General features: G+C 37.0%; 1 protein-coding gene and 2 long non-coding RNA genes across 11 annotated transcripts in view; 2 read left to right on the top strand and 1 right to left on the bottom strand.

Annotated features, from left to right (window-relative positions):
* The first annotated feature begins 142 nt into the window (after window positions 1-142).
* Window positions 143-23,474, top strand: part of LOC108657162 (solute carrier family 41 member 2) — a 33,826-nt gene continuing 10,494 nt past the window's right edge. For 2 of the 9 annotated variants that reach the window (XM_089265180.1, XM_030386947.2), the window contains exon 1: window positions 177-334. Coding sequence is in view for 4 of the 9 variants with exons in the window: in XM_089265181.1 (XP_089121307.1) it covers window positions 154-266; window positions 2,457-2,563 (220 nt within the window). In the remaining 5 variants the exon portion in view is untranslated. Of the gene's footprint in view, window positions 335-2,033; window positions 2,053-2,456; window positions 2,564-4,196; window positions 4,605-23,474 lie in introns of those variants that run through there. The other 7 variants (XM_089265181.1, XM_089265177.1, XM_018109638.3 and 4 more) reach the window with 7 other exon arrangements.
* Window positions 2,584-3,580, bottom strand: LOC108657165 (uncharacterized). Its single transcript, XR_016197585.1, has 2 exons — window positions 3,373-3,580; window positions 2,584-3,261 (listed from the first exon to the last, which is right to left on the bottom strand). It is a non-coding gene; the product is annotated as an uncharacterized LOC108657165 (long non-coding RNA).
* LOC149090639 (uncharacterized) lies at window positions 15,002-21,965 on the top strand. Its single transcript, XR_016197584.1, has 2 exons — window positions 15,002-18,796; window positions 18,832-21,965. It is a non-coding gene; the product is annotated as an uncharacterized LOC149090639 (long non-coding RNA).

The raw sequence follows: 23,474 nt of genomic DNA, 5'->3' as shown, positions 1-23,474 counted from the left end.
TGTGATTTGTGATTTGTTTTTCCTTTAATTCTATTCGGCAGCAGAGACATATTTGAATATACTTATTTAAGAGTACTTACTGTGTAGCAATTTTAATATCATCGATATATTTACTTATCGATAGGCTATCGTACTTTCTGTCGCGTATCGCAAATGAAAGCGCCTTTTTCGACTTTGCATATTGTTCTTGTTGCTGTCCCTTGTGTGCATAATGGGGTGGAAAGTGTCTACGCTTTTCATCGTTGTTGCTGTTTCAGTTTGAAATTGTAAGTCAATGAAGCGAGTAAACTTCAAGTTCGCGCTGTTACCGCGACTAAAGTTGTCTGGAAGAGATGTGAGTGCTCTTTTCAAATTGTTAATTGTTGTTATTTTCGTTGATTTCTTTATCTAGTAAGTGTACTTTTTGTTTGGTGTTCAAGTGTCTCTCTATCTCTCAATGTCTCACTGTGTTGCCATTTCTCCATGCACACATATTAAGCGGCAATACTTTTGTTTCTTTGTTTTTTGTGTAGACAAGCTCGAAAATCCAACATAACCAACAAATAAATAATCAAAACAATCAAAACAACCAAAACAACAACTACAGTCAATTGCAAGATATCATCCTATAGTTATGCCATTCCTACACGTGCCACTGCTACCAATAATAATTGTTTACATGCATTAAACTAACCGGGCGCCTCCATATCTCGCGCGAGCAGATGGTTACATTTCACTTGATTATGAAATTCTGGAGAAAAAAAAGAAACAGCAGTGTGCTGCCGCCCCGACTTCGTCGTCGCGCCGTCAGCTGCAATGTGCAGCTATTTTCCCACGTTCTGTTTCACCTTGCATTCGCCTCCTGGTTGGTAAAAATCAATATAAAACAAAGTAAAGCAAATTTGTATATACATAGATAGGGTTTGCTGCAACATACACGTGCTATGTCGTAGTGTGTGTTAGCGTGATTTTGAAAAATGTCAAATCAATGGACGAACAGTTAACCAAACGAGGAGGCAGACACACGACGAATCCTCAGCCCCATTTTGGAGTTTACTTTGTTTAAACAACGTCAACGGCGGCAGCCTCACGTGTATCTGTGTGTGTGTGTGCGCGCGCCATGTGCTCACACATGTATGAACAAAATTGAGCGGCATTCGTTGTGCTTTATTTTTGCAATGAATGAAATTGGAATTTGGTTGCTCTCTCGCTCTCGCTCTCTCTCTCTCTCTCTGTCACTGGTGAGCAATGTTCCTTTTCTTATTGTTTTGGTTTTCTTTTCATTTTTCTTATGTCTGTGAACATTTGTATGTATGTATGAAAAGTACACCGTGTAAGTAGCTATCGTCAAATGGGTCAAGTTCAGCGGAATTTCATCAGTGTTTGTATGTGCGTGTATATGGCAAGTGTTATCACAACGATTATCGTAAGGTGTTAAGGTCATCTGACTATGTCAATGCCATGAACTTGTTCTAGCGATTTCGCCAAAGTCATCGAAGTCATCGAAGCCTTACACCCACACACATACACACATTTATACGCCTACGCGCATTTGCGACAGATAGCTTAAGACGTTCTTGCTCTATCTCTTTTCACTCTCTTTTGTTGCCATTCAGTCTAAGTTGTTGCGACTGTTAATTGATTAAACAAAATCATATTTGCCCTTATCAACAAACGTCGTTGTGCAACCCATGCTTGTCCTGCAGTCGTACACATTTATATATACATACACATATGTACGTATGTTTATAAGTATGTATGTATATATTCTTATCGGTCCGTTGCTGCTATGATAAGTTCATGTTAGCAATACGTCCTATATACCCCTCTCGCCTTGCCGTTCAGGCGCGCATTAAAGTTTCTGGTTTTGGTTTGATGGTTTTACGCTGTCGCTCTTCCTCTCTCTCGCTCTTAAGATAAATTTCCCTTATTTTTTTGTTTTGTTTTTTGCATTCATTATTGTCTCTTGTGTGTTTGCTGCTGCTGGGTTCGTCGCTCTTTGCCGATCGACACGAGAATTCGCCTTTAGTTTACAGTTGCCGTTCAACATTGAAACTCGTGTCAGCAGGAAAGGTAAAGTTTGTTCAATATGAATGAATATAGCGAGATATACATATATATCTATATAATAGAGTACTCGCAGTTGGCGTCGCTGCCGCTGTCGCGTCTTCGTTAACCGGTTTAAATGTTTGTTTGGCTTTTTTTTGGCATTGCCATGCTCAATTTGTTTAGAAAACAGTACGTGGCGAAAATATTAGGCCCTGTTGCGCCTGTGTGCAAATGCTCTTGTGCTTTTACCGCTTCATAGTGCAAGTGTGCGTAATATTTGTAGCCTCTACTGTTTGACTACGAAATAGGCTTTGTCTTAGTTTTGTTTTGGAATTACATTACACATACATACATTTCTTTCTTTTCTTTTGGTTCTCTTTTTATCACATACTATCTTTGCAAAATTCACGCCCACTTGTTGTTGTCAGTTGTCAACGTCCACAACGTACCCGAGGGCACACCATGAAGTCCATTAACAGCAATATGAACAGTGGCGGCGAGAATAGTGCGTCCACAATGCGCCGCAGGCCCATACGTAAGCTATTTATAACACAGTTATATTATTTTGCTATCCTTTTTATTTATAGACACGTATGTACATATTTAGTTTATAGTTTTTAAAGTACATTTGCACAACTAACAAATATATAAATAGTTACATTTATTTAATTGTAATCTAATTTATTCGGTTTTGCCATTTATTTGTTTTATTTTTAATGCATGCTATTTAAAAACATTTTACACTTATTAACACAATTACAATTGTTTATTTCTAATGCTGGCAAATGGCTCACCGTTTGGCCTAGTAACATTTGTTTATTATTATTATTATTATTGTTACTATTATTGTTGTTGTTGTTGTCATTGTTGTCATTGTTGGCGGCCCTCCAATCATTGCCATTGTCGGCTATTGGCTTCGCTGTCCGCAGTCGCCGTCGCTGTCGGCGGGCCGCGGCGCATCGGCGCATAACGGTCAGCAGCACAGCTGTTCAAGTGGTTGGCGACTGAAAAAGAGAGTGAGTGAGTAAGAGTGAGAGAGAGAGAGAGAACGAGCAAGCGAGAGGAGTTTGGCCTAAGTGCTCTTCTGTCACCTGCGTCATTGTATTGTGTTTACAAATTTCTAGCTGATTTAAGTGCACAGCCAAGCAGCGCGTACTTCGTTTGATTCATTTTGGCTCCAGCTCTCTCAAGGGCCTGCACGCGCGCGCGTTTCTCGCACGCACGCACGCGAAACTTTAAAAGCAAATACGAAAAAAATACATGATAAATACGAATTGCTCAGAAATACATAGCTTGGGCATTTGTTTTGTCTTTGTTCTTCATTTTGCATTATCATATTCTCACCTTTAGTGACGTCAATTGTAGGACAGGTGTACCAAATGCTTATCTCACCGGATCCATTCACCGTGCGACTCGGTAATTGAGCTTGAAATATGATTAGGTGAGGCCTGTAATGCGAATATCTTGACTCTTCGATCGGCTGGCAGTGTGCCTGGCTCTTCAAATATTTTTCAAAGAATTTACCAAGTGCTTACAACTTATCCGCTTACAATATTATATCATTTCACAATTATGTTTAGAATGAAATCATTTGAAGCGTTTGCCAATGTTGATATTTTCTGCTTTAGTAATTTTAGATTTTATTTACATACATACATACATACATACATATATGCGAAATTTAATACAATTGGGCAACGCACTTGCACACCGCAAATGAAACATTGTGGAAATGGAACACACTCACATTTCGCTCTACACGTGTATGCGTGTGTGCTTAACAGTTATTCTAGGCTGTTGCCTTGCAGCTTCTGTTAAGTCAAATGGCTGTGTCGCTTGAGTGAATGTTAATCCACTTGGCTGCGCCATCTCTGACATTTTGACAGAGCAATTTGACTTGCGACGCTCAGCTGTTGACAGTGGCTCGCCGGCTTGCATAAGTATATGTGATAGAAGTTTAAATACATGCACACAGATATGCGAATATATGGAGAGACGCAGATTGCGGTGTGAGTGTACGGCTTTTCACTTGTGTGCGTGTGTGCGTGTGTTTGTTTGCTTGCATGGGTGTGTGTGCGTGTGTTTGTTTGTGTTTGTGTTTGTGTGCATTTAAGAAACAGATTAAACAGTAGCTGTCCAACAATAGCTATTTTTTTTTACTGCCAAGGCATCAGCCACGGCCCCAGCAGCCGCAGTCGACATCAAATTAGCGCAGATAGCGCCACATACAGAGCGTTAGCGGATGAATCAACTGACGATGTGTACGATTGTTGGCTGCGCTCCGTTTGCCGTTTCTGCTTGCTGTTTCGACTAAAATGTCGTAATAATATTCAAGTCGTTGCCGTTATTTCGAAACAAGTAGCAACTCGTGCCGACTCCTGGCCACACCGTTATTCAAATAATGGAGAAGCTGCGTCAGTGCGAGGCACTGTTGCTGGGCGGGCGGGGTCGCGGCCCCCGTCACAGTCGCCGTCGCAGTCGCAGTCGCAGTCGTGGGCGCGATACAAAATGCGGCTATGAGCCGCTGGTGAATAGCGATGATGATAATGCCAGCAGCGATGATGTATGGAATGCAGGTATGTTCCAAACCATTCCATCCAGATGAGAGAATCGCATTCCAGTGTTCTTAGTGAATGTGATTGAGAACAAGTTGTGAACAAAGAGATTTGTCAGGCCTTAATCTATGCTCTATAAGGAATTATACTTAAATGTCTTACTCGAATGATAATTGTAGGCTTACTTAGTTCGCTTTAGCGTGTGCTTACTGTACCACATAGAGCAACGCTCTTGTCTTACCATGAAAACAAAAAGTAAAAACACCTGAAAACACCTTGCTGATAAAGCAGATATTTTGTCAGCATCTAAGATAATTTCATGTTAAGCGGAAGCACCTTCAAGCTGTCCAAACTAGGTGCATACATACATATCTACACAGATATATCTGTATGTATGTATATAAAAACATGTGTTTTTGCATACATGGATTTTATCGTTATTATCATTAACATTGTTATTACAGGTAATTTAAGTATAATCTTCAACTTACAAACATACATCTATATAGTACGACTAACACAGTGCTCTACTAGCCGGGTATTCGTTTCATATCATAATATCTCATAATGATCTTTATGAATAGTCTATAACAAAATGTCTTTATAACATTAAATATTTGAAGACTACTACTATAAACCAAATACGTCAAGTACAGACCTTAAACTACCCAGATTTTTGGCTGCACGCCTTAGGCAGGCTATACTGTACTCCATTAACACTAACCTTTGATATAAGATATAAGATATGTAGAGCTTGTCATCTTCGTCACTCTCCAACCCAATGAGAGTTATTGTTGCGGTTTATTAAACCCGTTTCTCTGACCTTCCAATATAACTAGAATTTTATAGATGAATGTGAATGCATAAGGAAGATTACGATTCATCGAGTTTTATGTTTGATTCTGATAATTCTTATACATAAATGGGTTTTGATTTATGTGGAGTTCAGCATTTCATTTGCTCTTCTGCAAAATATGCGAGAGCATACTTTTGGGCATATTGAAATTAGGCTGCCAAAATTTTTAATGGAGTTACCCTACGAAATGGAGATATTTGCACTTTTATAAACATGTTGGAATTCGGCTATGTTGATGATTACTTAAGAGAGCTATATTAGGATAATACAATGATTTGTAGGTGTTTATTATTAATTACTCTGTGCTTAGTGTATTCAAATAGTATATACACTCTGCGATATAATTTGCAGATACTAACGATGTTTTCTTCTTATAAGCTTATAAGCTGTTTTGGTAGCTTGGGTATTAATGATGTTAAATCCTTATAGATCGTATGCTAGAAGTGGTTAAGATGTGATCCAAAATTAGCTAAGTTAAGCTATGTTAGGACTCGGCTTGCATGGTCACCCCAAAAAGATATAAAAGGCGAAGAGAAGCTGAGAGATCATCTCAGCTTTTAATCGAAACATATTTAATCATATAGGCGAGGGTGTTAATGCTTCGATTTGCAGCTACTTTATGAAGTTATCCCATTCAATTGGAGTTCACTCAGTGTATAAAGCGATTATATTATAAAGATATTATAATGTTGGTATCATATTTAGGCAAGGGTATGTGCGCTTCGACTTCTAATGGGCTATTTCCGTCCGATTTTTTTTGGAGACAACAGCTATTATCGGCGTTAATCTATGATTACTTCAATACACTAATTTATGGTTAATTTTCATTGTTTTGCTGTAGAGCACAAAATATTCGTATAATTTGGATGTGCTCAACTGCGAATTTCACTTTTTTTTTTTCCAAAAAAGAGCAGACCGTTAGCCGCCCAACCAAATTGACGCCGGAATTATGAGTTATCAGGTGATGGCACCAACAACAACAACAACAAAGCCGACGTCGAGTCATCGACAGAGGCAGCTCGTGCTAAACGGATTGTAAAGCAATTCGCGGCGCTAAAAAAAAAATGTGAAAAACAAAACAAAAGCAAAAAAACAAAAAAAAAAAAAAAAAAAAAAACAAACAAAAGTTTCCTTGAATTTCATTTCATTGGCAATGGATCGTCCCACCCGCCCACACATTCAAGCCCTATGCATCTGTGATAACTGCCCTAAACCAAACTAAACTTCCTCGGAAGAACTCATTTGAGGCGCAATAAGACAGACGTCTTACAGTTAAAAAAGATAAAGTCTATACTTGATATATGTACATACATATATGATATGGACACATAGTCTATATCTTAATATCTCAGTAGAATTTAGTCGCACAAACACTTTATTTATCGTTAATTAATCATAACACTGTTGTTCGTTTGAAATTTGAATTGGATTATAGCGCTGTAAAGATTAGGCTCTACAAATCGTCTGGCTGCCCTGGAACGTAGTTCTTTGATGATTTCATTAGTTTATGTGGTTTTTTGTGGCCCATAAAACTAATTTCAGTTACCCAATTTGTTCGGGTCAGATAATGTTTTGTGCTCGAGTTTGATTTAATAGTATTACGATTTTTGGTTAGCTTATCGCCTATGGGACTCGGGAATTCGGCAGAAAAATATGTATTTACAACACAGATATATTATTACTATTTTTATTTGTTTGATCTTTTTTAATCTTTGTCTTAAAGTCGGTAACCTGATTATATAGAGCTTTGATTGATATATGAAAAGTAATTAGAGCAGTTTCTGTTAGGTTTCTCGATAGCTAAACTATGGATCGGCTCGAATCATTTGAGATTTCAAAAAAAATCTTTCAAAATAATCTTTTATAATATTCAATTCCTGATTCGAATCACTTCGCTTTGCTTTATCTGGAGCTGGCTTTACTGGAGCAATTTGTGTGTAGGAAGTCTTATATGGAAATTGAGCTTTACCTATTAATAGAGCCGTAGCTAACGCTAATTTCAATTGCCATTACGTATGGGCGATAACTCGCCCTAACTGAAGGCTCAGGGGCAAGGTCGTCAATTCGTATTAGGCTAAACCACAAAAAAAAAAAAAATAAATAAATAAAAAAATAAATAAATAAAATTAAAATATAAGTTACCAATTCATTGCATCCAAAGCATGTATTACCAAATACTCGTATGCCAATTGGCGCTATATGTTGTATATATGTATGTATGTATGTAAGAGGCACACATATACATACATGTATACATCGGAACTGAGGAATTCGCTGCCTTGCGTACTAATCAAGTCAAATGACGCGTGTCGATAGCTTTAATAATATGCGAGTACGCACAGCTGAATACAATATGCATATTAACTGGCCTACATGAAAAGATAGCTAAAACTGATGAGCGCATAGTTACCCTGTACTAAATACATTTATGGCTACCAAATCCATTCCAAGCATCCATATTCCTCAGCTATCCTAGCTGTCATTTGTCATGGAAAAGCAAATATAGATTCATTTAGGAGTATTTCAAGTAAAAACTGATTGACACATAGTTACCCTATAATACAAAGATATATAGAAATGTGAACAGCCGAGTTAGTCTATCCATTAGATTTATACCAATATCAAGATATGTATACATATGGTAGTCTCATATGTCTAATTTCGATGGAATTCATAGTAAATAACAGAATGGATATTCTACCAGATATACATAGCTATAGAAATATATGCCAGATAGCCCAGATGCGCCCAGATACCCTGTAGTAATAAACATACCCATAAGATGATCTATTTATATTAGATACATGCACGTGAATATGAGCCACAATAAGGTCTATTATAAGGACAGTCTATATATATATATATATATTTATATAAGCTTTTAACTACAATATAATATAGGCATCAAGCAAATACTTAACCGAGCAATCCTATCAGTCATATGCTCTAAATGTATCTATTTTGTACCCATTGTATTTCAATAGGGAATTACCGAAAACCCTACAGACGTGATAAGAATCACGTTCAAATTGTCAGAAGCTTGAGAGGTATATGGGACTCTACATATGGGATCTCAATAAAGAATTGTTTTAATATAATATAATTATATAAATATATATATAATATATATATATATCACATATTTTTTAGGCCCAAACGTCCGATAAGGTTATTTTTTAAATGATTTATTTTTTATATAATTTTTTTTATTTTCAAACTTTTTTTTTTTGCTGTAAATGTGCACTTCAAGGTTTTGGCCATGTATAGTAGGTGTCGACATAAGTGGGCTCATATCTACCATCTACTTCATATCAAGATCGCACTTTTTCAATATACCGGTCGAAACGAGTTCGAGATACCCTTTAATTGCTTTTCATATATATATCGATTAACAAATATGGCATATATACGTATATCGTTTTAAATAGAACTTGTTTAAACGCAATCAAATTACTTTCTAGTTATTTCACTTGCTATTAATATAAGAGAGATTGCCTATAGATAGTATAGTATATTTGATTTGGCAATTCATATTTGATTTTGGGAGCGGGCGTGATGTGTGGAGCGTCGCGTATAGATTGAGGGCTTTCTGTTACTCGTAATCTATGTACGTAATACATTTATCTGCTGTAGTATCTCAAGTGAGTTCGGCACACTGATTGGAAAACGCAAAAAAAAAAAAAATCACACACACACACACACACACACATGTACACGCACACGCACACTTACACAAGAACACGTTAAGTACAAGAGATTCGCACGAAGTTAACTGTTTTTGGATCTGGGCTCATTTTGCGTCAGCATCGCCCGTACTTCACATTTTCAATTCGCAATCGATTCATTTCGATACGTTTCGATTTGATTCAACTTAATTAATGTCTGCTGACAATAGCGTGTTTTGGCACAAAGGCACTAAATGTACAAGACGTGATGGCCAAGTAGCCCCCGCAGCTGATAACCATTATCGTAAATCTATTTTCGTTTATATACATCTGCTTCGGCTTCGGCTTTTGCTTCTGCTTCTGCTTCTGCTTCTGCCTCTGTTTCGACTGACTAATCTTGTTGACACCTGTGCGTACTATTCTAGGAACATGCCACTCCCATTTCACGCCACTTATGATCTATGGCAGCTAAACATTTTTAGAGCATGCACAGCATGTCTCAGTGCTCGTAGGATTCATTTTTCATTTTGTTAACTGAACTAAAATGCATTTTTAGAGAGATCTTATAGAGAATTCAAAATACCCCTCGTAGAATATTTTTTATATTAAAGGGTCGAGAGTCCTAAACCTTTGTTTTCTATTAACCTCTGTTCTATTGTTCTAAATTTTGTATCACTTCTGAAACTGTTTTTACAATATTTTGATGTAATATACAAAATAAATCTTGTTTGAAAGAAATATTATATTATGGGAAGAACTTTGTAGATATATGTTATAATCTTAGGAGCTATAATCGAAATTCGGCTAAATTATTTCACCAAGATTTGCAATGTTAGTTCCTTATATTTACAACTTTTTCCAACAATTAAAATAATAGAAGATATATGTTGAATAATGATGTATATTACAAGGATTTTTTATTTCAGATATATAAAAACTGTATATTTTTTGCTACATTTACAAGTACAACATTTATATGCATTATAAATTTATTGAAGCCATGCTAAATATTTTGTTATTGCATTAAATCTGTCACGTGCCTTTGATATAGACAAAAGTTTAATAACAACTACACAGAAAAGAAGAAGAGCAATGTAATAATCATTTACTCAGTCCATAAATTCTCAACTACAAACGCAAATCTTTATAAAAGATATGATAAGAATTGCTGGCTATAGTTGCTATAGTTGTTTACAAAGCGATTTATATAAACTTTCCAACATTCGAACTGAATATAATGAAAATCAGAGATTTTACCGTGATACACGTGGTGCTACATTGGAATACAAATAGTTGGAATTAAAGATATAGAAAGCCGATTAGATAGCCGCAATAGAAAGTGACAGGCGCGACGCTGATTGCCACTTGAGTTTTTTTTTTTTTTTTCAATAATTTTGGAGTGGTAGGGCCCATTGAATGGCATTGAAATATTCCTTGGTCGATGCTCCGTGATTGCCTTTGACCTTCGATCGTTGTTTAAAGAGCATACGAACCTCAGATATGATATGCCATAAACATATTTCGAGTAGTCAAGGTTCTGTTTGTCATTTTCGTATTTACGAAATGCAATTAAGCCCATTACATGTGCCTAATTGCCGTGGGCCAGCGAGGGGCGTCTAGATGGGCCGATTGGGCGAGTAGACGAGTGGGCGGGTGGTCGAGTGAGGTGTAGGTTGTTATAATGCATGTAGCAATTGCACCTGCTAATTTTCGATAGCGTGTGTATAGCTAGTGAGAGAGATGGGTATCGTATCAGCAATATTATTTGCCTATAATTTAAGCAGCACTCGCAAGTTCAAGTTGAAGGCGGCAGCCCCATCTCTGTTTGAATACAAAATAATTTCCAATTGATCGTTTACAGACATTGACTTGACGCGGCATCAAAAGGTAATCAATCGCCATTTGCCGGCAGTTGACTGACCATTATCCAACAATTTGATTGAACGTCTTCCCCTCTCTCTCTCTCTGTCTCTCGCCCCCTTCTTTGCAATTGCCAATTGTCTGACGATAAGCAAATACGACTAACTGCAAGTCGCTCGAGTTAGATACTTAAAAAAAAAAAAATATATATATATAAAAAAAAAAAAAATGCCATAGCATTCACACACGTACGCCCCATTGAGGCTTCTGAGACAGCTCTTCAATGCACCCCATCCCGCCGTTTCCCCACCTGTCTGATAAGCGCTAATATGAGTGCACGCAGGTTGCCTTTGTGCATTTCCCAACTGTTTCCGCAATCGCCGAGACCTCAACTCCTCATCTAGGGTTATTAAGAAAGTACAGACATACATACATAAGTGTCGCGCCCGTCGTATCCATTATCTGTGCAACGTACGAAACGAAAAGTTCCCCCACTCGGGTTATTTTTCGCAATTGCCGCCGCACGATCACAGTCACAATCGCGATCGCGATATATTGAACCTATCCTTACCAATTGATCAGCCAGTCATGAGTCATGCGTAACATATCTGCTTTTGCATCTTCATTTCGTTTGTTCCCCGCACTGCGATAAATGGACTTCCCAAACAAAAAAACTTTTTCGTATTGCCATCTATTCGGGTATGGCATCATCAGCAAACTGCCACCAGACATGGTTTATTATCTGTCAATTGGATACTTACTAGTATGTGTACTCAGTATTAAATTAAGTGCATTAGTAGGAATCGGGCCTGGCCGGCTAGGAAATACCTTGAGCTCTGAAACCACTTTGATGGGGGAAGTTATTTAGAAAAGCCTATTTGATATATCTGTAAACCATTGCCCAAGCCATGCTCAAATATCTTATCGATTGCGATTCCGAAAAAGTTATCCGAAATACCGGTAGTACTTGTAATAAATCCTATTTCTAGCAGTTTAATTTCCAGGTCGACAAACATCTTCGTGTGTTTATATTGCCAGCTTTAGCTGTGTAACATTTAGTCACGAGCAAACGGCTCTGGTTATCTTAGTCAATAGCTGAGCGGTAATATCGCTTAAGCCAAGTCTCGTACCCGGAACCCTGCGTGATTTGTTCATGCTTTGCCTACTGATTAACGCAGATTCCCTTAATGTCTACGTTAAGTGTTTTTTAATGACTATAGTTAAATCTTATATAGGTAAGGATATCTGAGGTTCTCACTCAAACCAAGTTCCAAGTTCATTGCCCCTAGACAAATTTTTAAGTTGAATTAGATCAAAGATATATAATATACGTGGTAAATGATATATTTATTACAATATTTAAAAATAATTAAATATTGCCAGACATTTCATATTATATTAATTAACATATATTTTTAGTTGAATCATTATTTGGTATTGGTATTTTTGGATTTACTGTCAATATTTGATTCGAGACTCGGCATAATTAGAAACAATTGTGTGATCATTTGTTAGCTGTTGATCTTGTTGATTGCCTTATTATCGTAACACGTTATTTATAAATATTTATTTATGGGTCTACGAGCTGTTTGGGCCACTTCACAATTTACCTCGAGTGTGTTCCCATTCAATTTGGCCAAAACTCTTCAGACTACATCCTGCACCAATCCATTCTTAAGATGTTTTCGAATTAACCAAAAAAAAAAATATATATATATATATATTTATACATATAAATAAATATTCGTATCGTATTGCCACGGGGCGTTCGGTGAGTGCAAGCGAGATGGCTAGAGAAATGGGCGATCATCGTCAGCATTTTTATAACAATTATCCGGATGCGGATAAACCTGTTTATTTGTGGGTTTCTCTCTCTCTCTTTTTTCTCCACATCATTTTTTTTTTGGCAACGATTGTACACATTTATACGTATATATATTTACATATATAGAAAACAATATATTTATATCCATTTATCTCTATGGCATTATGCTTAGTTCAATTGTCAAACACATAGAGTGTGTCGTAGTCGTAGTGCGTCATTTTGGGTTAAAAGCTAAAATGCTTTCCATGTATAAATATATATTTTATTTTTATTTTTTTACCATCGGCGAAACTTGCGGATTTACCTATATGCATACTTAAGAGTCGCTTGGCAGACCTGGTTTGTTATTATACTCATTCACGAGAGTGAAATGGGAATATTGGTTTTGTGCAATGTCTTCTCTTGGAATTCGGAATGTTTCCTCAAACCCTATTTATATACATATATGTATACTAATTGGAGGCGTGGCAAATCGGAACGTTGATCCAACTTCTTTTGGGTCTTGCATGAGTATTCTGCAGTCGGTAATGCCCGGCTGCAACGCTCTTACTTGTTTGCCTTAAATGTAGCTCGTGGAATATTTTAGAAAACAATAATAACCATAAAATATTACTAAAACATTTCAATTTCGATGTGAACCGTTTTAATTGTATTCCGAATGCAGGAATCGTGTCAAATCAAAAAATTTGTTCAAATTCATTTAACTAACTCACGGCGAATGGGTAAAAGTGCCGCAAAATCCTGACTAAAATAAAAAAAAAGAATAATAATAATAATAAAAAAAAAGCAAAAAAAAATAAAGACTCAGAATCGGGGCTCTGAAAAATGTGGTCGTAAGGCAAATTCGCGAAATCTTAAATCTATTTGCAGTTGTAAATAGCGTTGATTTGTTGCTACTATCGTGCCTAACGGGGCCTGGTGTTCGTAGCTCTTTCCCATTAGGCATACGCCCCGTGCGCCGGCCCATTCGAGCTGACAGTTAATATTGAGTAATGAGCCAACTAACTGTCAAAGCGCTGACGCTTGTCACAGCTGAGAAGCTACGCTAAGCTAAGCCAAGCCGAGCCGAGCCGAAGTGCATCAAGCCGAGCCGAGCCGAGCCGAGCCGAGCCGAGCCGTGCCCAGCCGAAGCGAATCGCATTGCTCCGAGCTGAGTCGAGCCCTGCCGAGCCGCAAGCAGCTGGCATAAATCGTGCGTTCTAACGGTGTGTGTGCGTCGCTGCCACGGCCGCTGCCAGCGCTGGCAGCATTTTCATTCATTGATCTTCGACAGGCATGGGGTTTTTTTTTTTATTCGCCGTTGGTATTTTGTTTTTGTTTTCGTTTGGACTACTTTGCGCGCGTTTCGGCTTCGGCTCTGGCTATCGACAACTGAACTTGATTTCAATTGATAACAAAATCAGCTCGCAACAACAATGATGACGAAGACGAAGACGAAGACGAAGATGCCAACGACAACGACAACAACAACAACACCAACAGTAACGACAACGATGTTATCGCTGCCTCTAAGAGCGAGTCGCAGCTGGCTTATCAACAGGCTCCGGCGTCGCTGTCAACGTCGCTGGTCGGGAGGCTCGAAGTTTAGCCCAGCCGCGTCGCGGGGCTGTCGAACGTTTAGTCGCTCGTTTGGCTTATTGATTCGGCCAGATCGTGCCGCTGCTCAGCGTCGCCGTTGCCGTCGCCGTCGCTGTTGACGCTGCTGCCTCTCTGTTGGCGTCGCTGCGACGCGTTATAATAACAAGTGTTTGCCGTCTTTGGACATTCAGTGTATAATATCCCGGCGTACGGTGCAGACGACGTCGCCAAAAACATAAAAAAAAACACACATACGAAATAATAATAACAAGAGAGTCCAATTAAATAATACAAAATAATAAATAAAATACGAAAAAAAAAAAAATTAAATATAGAACTTAAATAGCTACGGAAGCGACGCGGCAGACCCTTTTGTCACGACTTGCATAGTGTTTTTTGTTGTTTTTGTTTGTGACATCAAAAAAAAAAAGGAACCAAAAGAGTAATAAACAAATAGTTAAATAAATCAAGAAAGCAGAAAAAAGTGCACTAAAAACCACTCGCCATAAATAAACAACTTTTTTTTTCGAAATTTAGTGCCGAAAAAAGAAAAAAAAAAAAAAAAACCAAAACAAACAAAAAAGTGTAAGCTGAGTGAGACTGTGAAGTATTTTTTTCCAAAACAAAAGTAAGCCCAAACTAAAACAACAACAAAATGAAAAGAAAATTTCCAAAACATGAAAATACGAAAGAAAATTGCCGCCGTTTCAGATAGGTGCAGGCGGAAATCAATGGACAGCCTTAAACTGAATTCAGCTAACAGTATATCTATATAGTATAGTATATGATCTGATATATAGGCTAATGTAACTGTAGTTTGATCGATCGATCACACAAAAGAATGGGAATATTTTAAAAGGCAATTACATGCGCTAGAGAATAATCGTATTTGTAACTAGAGAATTGTTAAATACTTCCCCCTCTCCTTCGGCTGTTGCCTTTCGAATTGTTTTTTCGTTCGCTCCACTTACCTTCGCTTGGCCTTAAGCCAACTGCAACTTGAACTTGTAAAAATGATCAAGAAAAAAAAAAAAAAAAAAAAAAACAAGCAAAAAAATAAATAAATAAATACAATTCTTATAAATTCTATAAATAATAAATGTAAATTCGCATGCAATAAAATGAAAACAATAAGAAACCAGCAGCAACAAAAAAAAGAAGCAATTAAAACATTAAACATAATGCACTCCAAAGCAATTCGCTGTTGGTTAACAACAACAACAACAACAACAACAGCAGCAGCAGCAACAACAAAACAGTTATTAATTATTAAAATTAAAAACTTTTTTAATGGTTCGACGCGATTTCGGAACCATTTCGAGCTCTGGCCAAAGCCCAAGCCAAACGAATCGAAAGGCAAAAAAAAAAAAAAAAAAACATAATGAAAATAAATATACACAACAAAAGCATTTAATTAATGCATAGTTAATATTAATTTGCCAGACAAAAAAAAAATAAAATAAATAAAAAATAAAAATACATAAATAAAAAACATTATTCAATACAATATACAAATAATAATAATTAATTTATGTTGCTGGCATTTCGTTTTCACGGCCAAATTGCATTCGTGTTTGTTAGTCTGTTCGCTTGTTTGCTGCTGCTGCTGCTGTTGTTGTTGTTGTTGTTGCTTGTTGCTTGTTGCGCTTGCCCTACAGACAGCTCGCTGCTATAAACATAATCAGTTGGCCATTATGAATAGTCACAAGTTGCAATTGCTTAATTAAATAGACTTATATGTATGCATATCTATGTAGATCTCAATATACCTATATGATATCGCAGTATCCTTGCTCTGGCTTACAGGGTATTTAGCTGGTCGACCTTTGGCTTTTTGGCCCCCATCATCAGTTGCGCTAAGTGAACTGCTTCAGTCCAACTGAAAACAACGACAAAAAAGGCAAAAAAAAAAAAAAATTAAAAAAAAAATGTTAAAAAAAATTCCGAATCTAATGTCAGCTGTTTGCTTTTGTGTGCAATTTCTCATTATTATATTGTCTTTGTTGAACTGCTGCGTGCGGCTAATGAGGCTGTCCCCAGATTCAAACTGAGATTCACTCGCAGAGATTCGAGTCCCAGTTTTAGAGGCTCTGCTCTCTCTCTATCTCTATCTCTCTCTCTCTCTCTGTGTCACTCTTTAGATGTTTTACACATAGCTCTATTTAGCAGCATTGCTCTTTGTTCTCTCTCTCTCTCTCTCTTTTTCTCTGCCACTCCCTGTCTCTCTCTCTCTATCTAATTTTTCTTCAGCCCAATCAAAGGACAATTTGCTCCAGCATCCAAGTTCCCTATTGGTCCCTCTCTCTCTTTCTCTGCCACGCCCTCTTTCTCTGCCACTCCCTCTCTTTCTCTCCCTATCTAATTTTTCTCCAGCCCAATCAAAGGACAATTTGCTCCAGCATCCAAGTCATCTTCCTTATTCTTGTGATTCAAATCTGGAATAACTTTGATGCCATTTATATAATTGGAATTTTTCTCACTTCCAACTTCGACTCAAATATAAATTTTGTAATAAAAATTCCACTGCTCCATATAGAAATACCTAATTTCGCTCAAGTTACTTATTGTTTTCATTGGAATTGGGATATACGTTTGCAAACTTTATATTCCATATGATTTACTAGCAGTAATTATTAACTTATGTAACAACTAGATCAGTTTTTTCATCTTATATAATGAATCCAGATTTGGCTAGTTATACTCGTATTTCTCTGGACTGACTGCAAAGTCTACATCACACTTTCGTTCGTATTTATATATACATACATAAATAAATATCTATATTTCGGATTTTTGCCCATTTAGCTTCCTAGTATATAACGTTTGTGAAGTTTTTCCCATAAATTGTTAAAGCCCATGTTATTTGCGTCGGCAACTGTCTGATCGTAAATAAATAAGATCTTAATTCCTAGCCATAAGTTTTTAAAGTCGTAATATTTGTGACGAAATAATGAACCTTGATGGATTGATGACCCTTTACAATGTATATGTATATATATGTATATATATATATATATTAAAATATGTATATATGTATTAAAATATGTATATTTCGCCAGTTTCGACTGTTTTTCTTCTCCGGTTTTTTAGTCAAGTTGAATGACTTTTGCTACAGTTCCAGTTCGATTTTATTTTTTTAATCAAATTTCTGCTGAAACAGATATATACACCGATATATATATATACATTTATATATATATATACATATATTCTTACGCATATTTGTTTAGGCATACGTATTTTGCTGCATTTAACACTTTTCTCAGGCCGATGACGTCGTTAATGCCAAACAGTTTAGGGCCAACAAATTTGTTGTTGGCTTATTGTATGTTGTTCGTAACCGATTCGGCTTCCTCTTGTCGGTTCATTCATTAAAATTAATAAAAATCTGTCATAAATTAATCAAATTGAACAAATATCATAAACATCGAATAAATAACAGCCAATGTCGGAGAATCTCCAACGGTTTCACCTGCGTCATTCGTCATGGTTAAAAAATTTCCTTCTTTGCTGTATCAAGCGGGAGTCTACGGACTTTCTAAATAGATTCATTCGTGAATAAGTGTATATTGGTATTACATATATACAGACAACTGTATCTCAAATAAGATTTTAAGGATTTCCACTGTTATATGTGTATGAAAGACGAGCATATTGGTTTTCTATGTGGATTAGTTTTTCATTGGAAGGATATTCAATTTCCAAATAGATTACCAAAAATGATTCAATGGCTTTCTATATGGATTACTTCAGTGCCATATCTAGAGAGATTTTATTGGCTAGCAACATTCAGTGCTGGGCAACGTCAGCCTTGGCTCAACTTTTGCAGACAGTCTCCATCAATAAAGAGATTTAGTTTTATAGTTGGCAAACAAAATGGATTCGATTTCCATTGCTAATTGCAACTGCAAACAGAGTATTAGTAAGTCGTTTGGACTCGACTCCCTCAGTTTTTGTTGTAGCTTTGTTTTTTAGGTGTCATATAGTAAGTAAATGAGCAAATTGTCAAAAACTTGTTGTCAAATAAATTGCAATAAAGTTAAGTGAATATGGAATGAAATAATCAAACAGAGATGCCAGAGATTTGAATAGAAGTGCTTGGTGTATGCCAGGCGTCAAATATAATATAAGCATGAGATATATATACGTATATATTTCTATGTATCTATATATGTATATATATTTGTTATGTAAATATGTATATTCACAATTAACACATCGCTCCTATCGGGCTGGGAATCAATTATGAACTATTACGATCCGATTTAGTTGTGACTGCATTAAAAAGTTCGTTTACATCAAAAAAAAAAAAAAAAAACCAACAAAATCTCAAAATGCAAATTTGATCAAGTGTGTGATTCAAGCGTCACTCTCTATATGCAATACGTCTGGCCCACTGAACTCGAACTTAAATCAAATGAGTTGAGTTGTCTGTGTGAGTGTGAGAGAGAGAGAGAGAGAGAGAGAGTGAGAGAGAGAGAGACATTCATAGCTATTGCCAGCTCACGTGCTGTGGGGTCTCTTCAATTTGCATTTGTGCAGGTTTGAATCAATGAACAAATTACGTAGCCGAGATGTTGGCCACACGTTTTTTAGTTTATTCATAGCTAAACTCGTGAGCAACGGCCGAGCTCGATGCATTGATAATTACATGTAAATTATGTGGCTAACCAATTGCCTACCTAACGGCTCTTCTATGCGCCTTTTCAATTACTTTGTTCGCATTAGCGATTGATGATGAATTGAATCGTTGCAAATGTCGAGCATTATTCGTAAATATACAGCATTGGCTCTGAATCGATGCAATTTGTTCGCACTTAATGCATTTCCTCAACTCACTTGATCGATTCAGATGTAGAGCTGAGCATATTTATCTACGCCTGAATTGGTTGTCCATTCTTTTTCAAGCTGAGTCGGCCAGGACACTAATGGATGTTGAATCGGCTTATCTCTGCAGCATAGCGAAACCTTCCATAGACTGCAGAGAATCTACTGGCTTTGTTTGCCATCTCTCTCTCTCTCTCTCTCTCGCTCGCCTATCTTGGAGTTGTCAGATTCGTGTATCGCTTTCTCTTTTCTTACATCCTTCGATGCATCTGTTTCTTTCGTTCTCTCTTTCTCTCTCACAGTCTGCATATTACTTCTCAACACCTCTATAGCCTTTCCTTACTATCTCTGTCTCTCTCATTCGCTGTACAACCCTTTCTTCCTATTTTTCCTTCTCTCTGTATATCCCTTCCCTGCGATATGCCTCTCTATTCTACTCCACTCTACTCCACTCTACTCCACTCTACTCCACTCTACTCCACTCTACTCCACTCTACTCCACTCTACTCCACTCTACTCCACTCTACTCCACTCTACTCCACTCTACTCCACTCTACTCCACTCTACTCCACTCTGCTCCACTCTACTCTACTCTTCTCTACTCTACTCTACTCTCTCATTCTACTTTGCTCTATCTCTCTCTCTCTCTCTCTCTCTCTCGCACTCTCTCTGTCTCTGTGTGTATATCTCTCTTACCACCTGTCGCTCTGACTCTCTGTATATATCTTTCTTCTAATCTTTCCTTCCCTGATATAGATCTCTCTATCTATCTATCTATCTATCTATCTATCTATCTGTATTTCCCTGCTATATATCTCTCTCTATCTATTCCCTCTCCCTCTCTACCTCTTTGAAAAGCCCTTTTGGCATCTTCAATTCGAGCAATTTAAAATAATTCGCCTTGCTTAAGCCTGGGAACCAAGCGCCTATACGATATAGGAATGTATGCACATAGATATATATATATATATATATATATATATAGATATATGCATATGGTGCGACTTTGGGCTGAGGATAGTGCTGCAGCTTAATCACAATAAATGAAAATAAATAGAAATTAACAGACGGCACATATTTAGCTCACGTTTAGCAAATTAATTTCAGACACTGCGACTACGGTAGTCTTTTTTTCTGTTTATTTTTAAGCGGATTGTTGATCGCACGGCACGGGCAACGGGGCCATTAGACGACGGCGACAGATGCTACATATCATATCGTGAAACTAGCGAGGGTTGCCTCAAATGTTTGCCTCGCATAAATCGCAACTGTCACGCTGATTCGTTCAAGTTTATTTGATTTGTAATTGAAAGTGAAATTTCCTCATTAGATTCGAATCTCTCTTCCTGCTCAAAACCCAAGACGAACAACTAGAGACAGGGCGGACCAAAACTGAAGAATACTCTAGATATGGCTGCGATCTGATATGCTCTTTGAGTAGTGTTCTTTTTAGTTTTCTTGGCAGGCCACTTGAAGGAGAGCTTTCAAGACGATTTCCTTTCAGATTATTAATTTTGGGAGCTATTTTTTGTTGTCGGATTTGAGGTGAATTCTGATTGGCATTAGTTGAAGTTGATTAAGCCATGTTAAAGAGGTTGTTGAGATTAAGCGGGATAATCAATTATGCCTGTTAGCTGCATGAATTTGCGGTATTTATTTATGAACTTTGTTCTATCAACAGGTGTACAAACAATGCTTTGAATCATATTGCAGTGCAATTTCTTATCAGAAATTGTTTAACTTATAAGACCCAACAAATCCAATGCAGCGCCAACTCCATTAAGCAACTCCTGTGTCCACCCACGTAGCAGCAGCTACTTGTGTATGCCAGGGTATACCAGAAAGGTGACAAAAAAAAAAAATCAAAAACAAAGAGCCAATAAATTTGTTTGCAAATTGCCAAAAAATTTTTGAGGTTTTTGTTCATTTCCATATGTTTTATCGGATCGTGTTGCCAATCAGATTGCCAAATTGCCAAATAGCCAGATTGTTCGTGTTGTGGTACGTGGTTCCTATTAGCCATTTGCGAATATCTGCTAATAAAACAAATGCCAACAGAATTTTGATTGGTAGTTAAAGGTGTTCGCTGCCTATTTGATTGACGTGCCACAGCTGATAGAAATCTATTCATTTCTCCCAAATGTCCAATTAGCCATCAATATCAAATGCAATTGATGATGATCCATAAATCATCACACCAAAATGAATGGCTGCTTTTAAGCGATACCTCTAAGTGCAGTTACTTTGAGCATGTGACGACGATTCGTATAATCGAATGTAGCTGAAAGCATGCCGAGCTATATATAATCCAGTTGTTCTATCTCCCAGTTGATGACAGCAGTCAAAAACCAGCTGAGGCATTAAAAATACCCCTTAAATGTTAGCAGAGCAATGCGTCTGACTCGAGTCGGTTGAGACTTTGATCAACTGGGATTAGTTAGATAGAGAGTCTTTACTCAGTTAGAGGGTATGTCTGTACTCGATTTACAGTTAGCCGCTATGGATACATAATCTAGATAGAATGCACTTGGACGGCAAAGGGAGGGATCGAGTCGGGGCTTGGACAATAGTTATACAATTTACGTAGTACTCATCGCAAGAGTTCCGCATCTAAAATCGAATCGAATCGAATCGAATTGAAACGAATTGAATCGAAATGATGTGCCACAGCTCAATTGAGCTGGCAAACACAAAGAAGAAATCAATTTGACAATAAACTTAAACTGCGAAAAGAGAAGAACAAAGCCAGAAAGCAAATAAATAAAACAACTAGCGCGTTTTGTCTGATTTTACGGTTTAGTTTATAGTTTCTAGTGCAATTTAGCAGCTAGTCAGCTTTTCAAGTAATTAGCCTCGTCAGCCTCTCTGTCTCTCTGTTGACTTTGAACTTGACTGTGGCTCTGGCTCTGGCTCTGGCTGTGTTCATTAAGCTAAATTGCGCTCGTCTCACTTGTCTTTCACGTACAACGGAGCGTATGCGCAATGGGAAGTGGGGAAAACCATTATTGCTGAAATATAACAACATAATCTTATTACCCGAGTGTCAGCCCTAACGGCTGGTATTAATAGAAAACATTAAATAAATAAAAAAAAAAAATAAAAAAAATGTCTATCATCGGCTACTTTGGTTCGCTTTGTGTTCGGGTATGCGATAAGAAAGTTAATCGATTTCATCATTGATAGACTATTCAAAAGCCACAAATTGAAATATTATCGCTGTGAAGTGCCTAAAAATCATTACACAAACAACATACATACATACATACAGACAGGCACACGCACAGATGCATACATATATAGGTCTATGTTTATATATGAAGTCATCAACAACAAATTTTACGATTTCGGATTAGATTAGTTTGTTATGATTGGTTTCTTTCTTCTTTTGTAGCCCATGGATGAATCATGCAGCATCCAGGGGAATCATTACAAAACGATTATTTTTATCGATAAGTAAACAAACTGATCAATGAATGTAATTATGTCTAGATTTGGGCAGTATCTATATATATCTACTCCAGCTATAGATCTTCTCTGCTTGCTCGAAGCTAATCTCTTCTTTAACTGCAAGTTAGACAATGCTATCTTCTATCGATAGTTTCTCGATGTATTCGTTTTTGATATGTGACTACTCATCAGACATGCTTTAGCTTACGTTTCAGTATTCATATTTTAATGTAGATTTTTAATTTGTTTGTAGTGTTATCGTCAATCGATAGTTTCTCATAGTAGTGCATAGAAACAATATATTCATTTGATATCTCTCCCATTCTGAACTACATTTCGAGACGAATAAACATTTTATCAGCTCTATTATAAGTCTATATTTCTACAGAATGGTATATCGTAAAATAATTACTACTAGGTTATATTTTTGCATTGTTATCGCCTATCCATACTTCCTAATTGTTGCGAGGAAGTGTGCTATATAATCTGAAGTGCATTCATGTTGTAAATAAACACGTGCCAATACTATTCCCCAGAATTTGGCCGATAGTATTGCGTCCAGTTAGTCATTTATCATAAGCCAAGCAATGCCCATTGAGCCTTACACTGATTAGATTATGCTACTTTTCAGAAATTGTATCTCGCCTTGTTTTTTTCTCCTTCATATATATATTTGCTTTATTTACACACTGCCTTAGAGGGTGTGTCGATAGAAATCTGTAGAGCTCCAAGCAGCCATCATTAATTTTTCATATACCCCAATTGAGGTGTATTAAATGTAATAAATATGATCTAAAATCTAGACAAGTGATACAAAATCTAGACAGCTGTCA

The sequence above is a fragment of the Drosophila navojoa genome, chromosome X, assembly GCF_054131105.1.
Source record: "Drosophila navojoa isolate 15081-1374.11 chromosome X, UAZ_NAV_1.0, whole genome shotgun sequence".
NCBI classification, from domain to species: Eukaryota; Metazoa; Arthropoda; class Insecta; order Diptera; family Drosophilidae; genus Drosophila; species Drosophila navojoa.
Note: the sequence above shows the minus strand (reverse complement) of the source record. Positions and strands in the feature narration are given on the sequence as shown.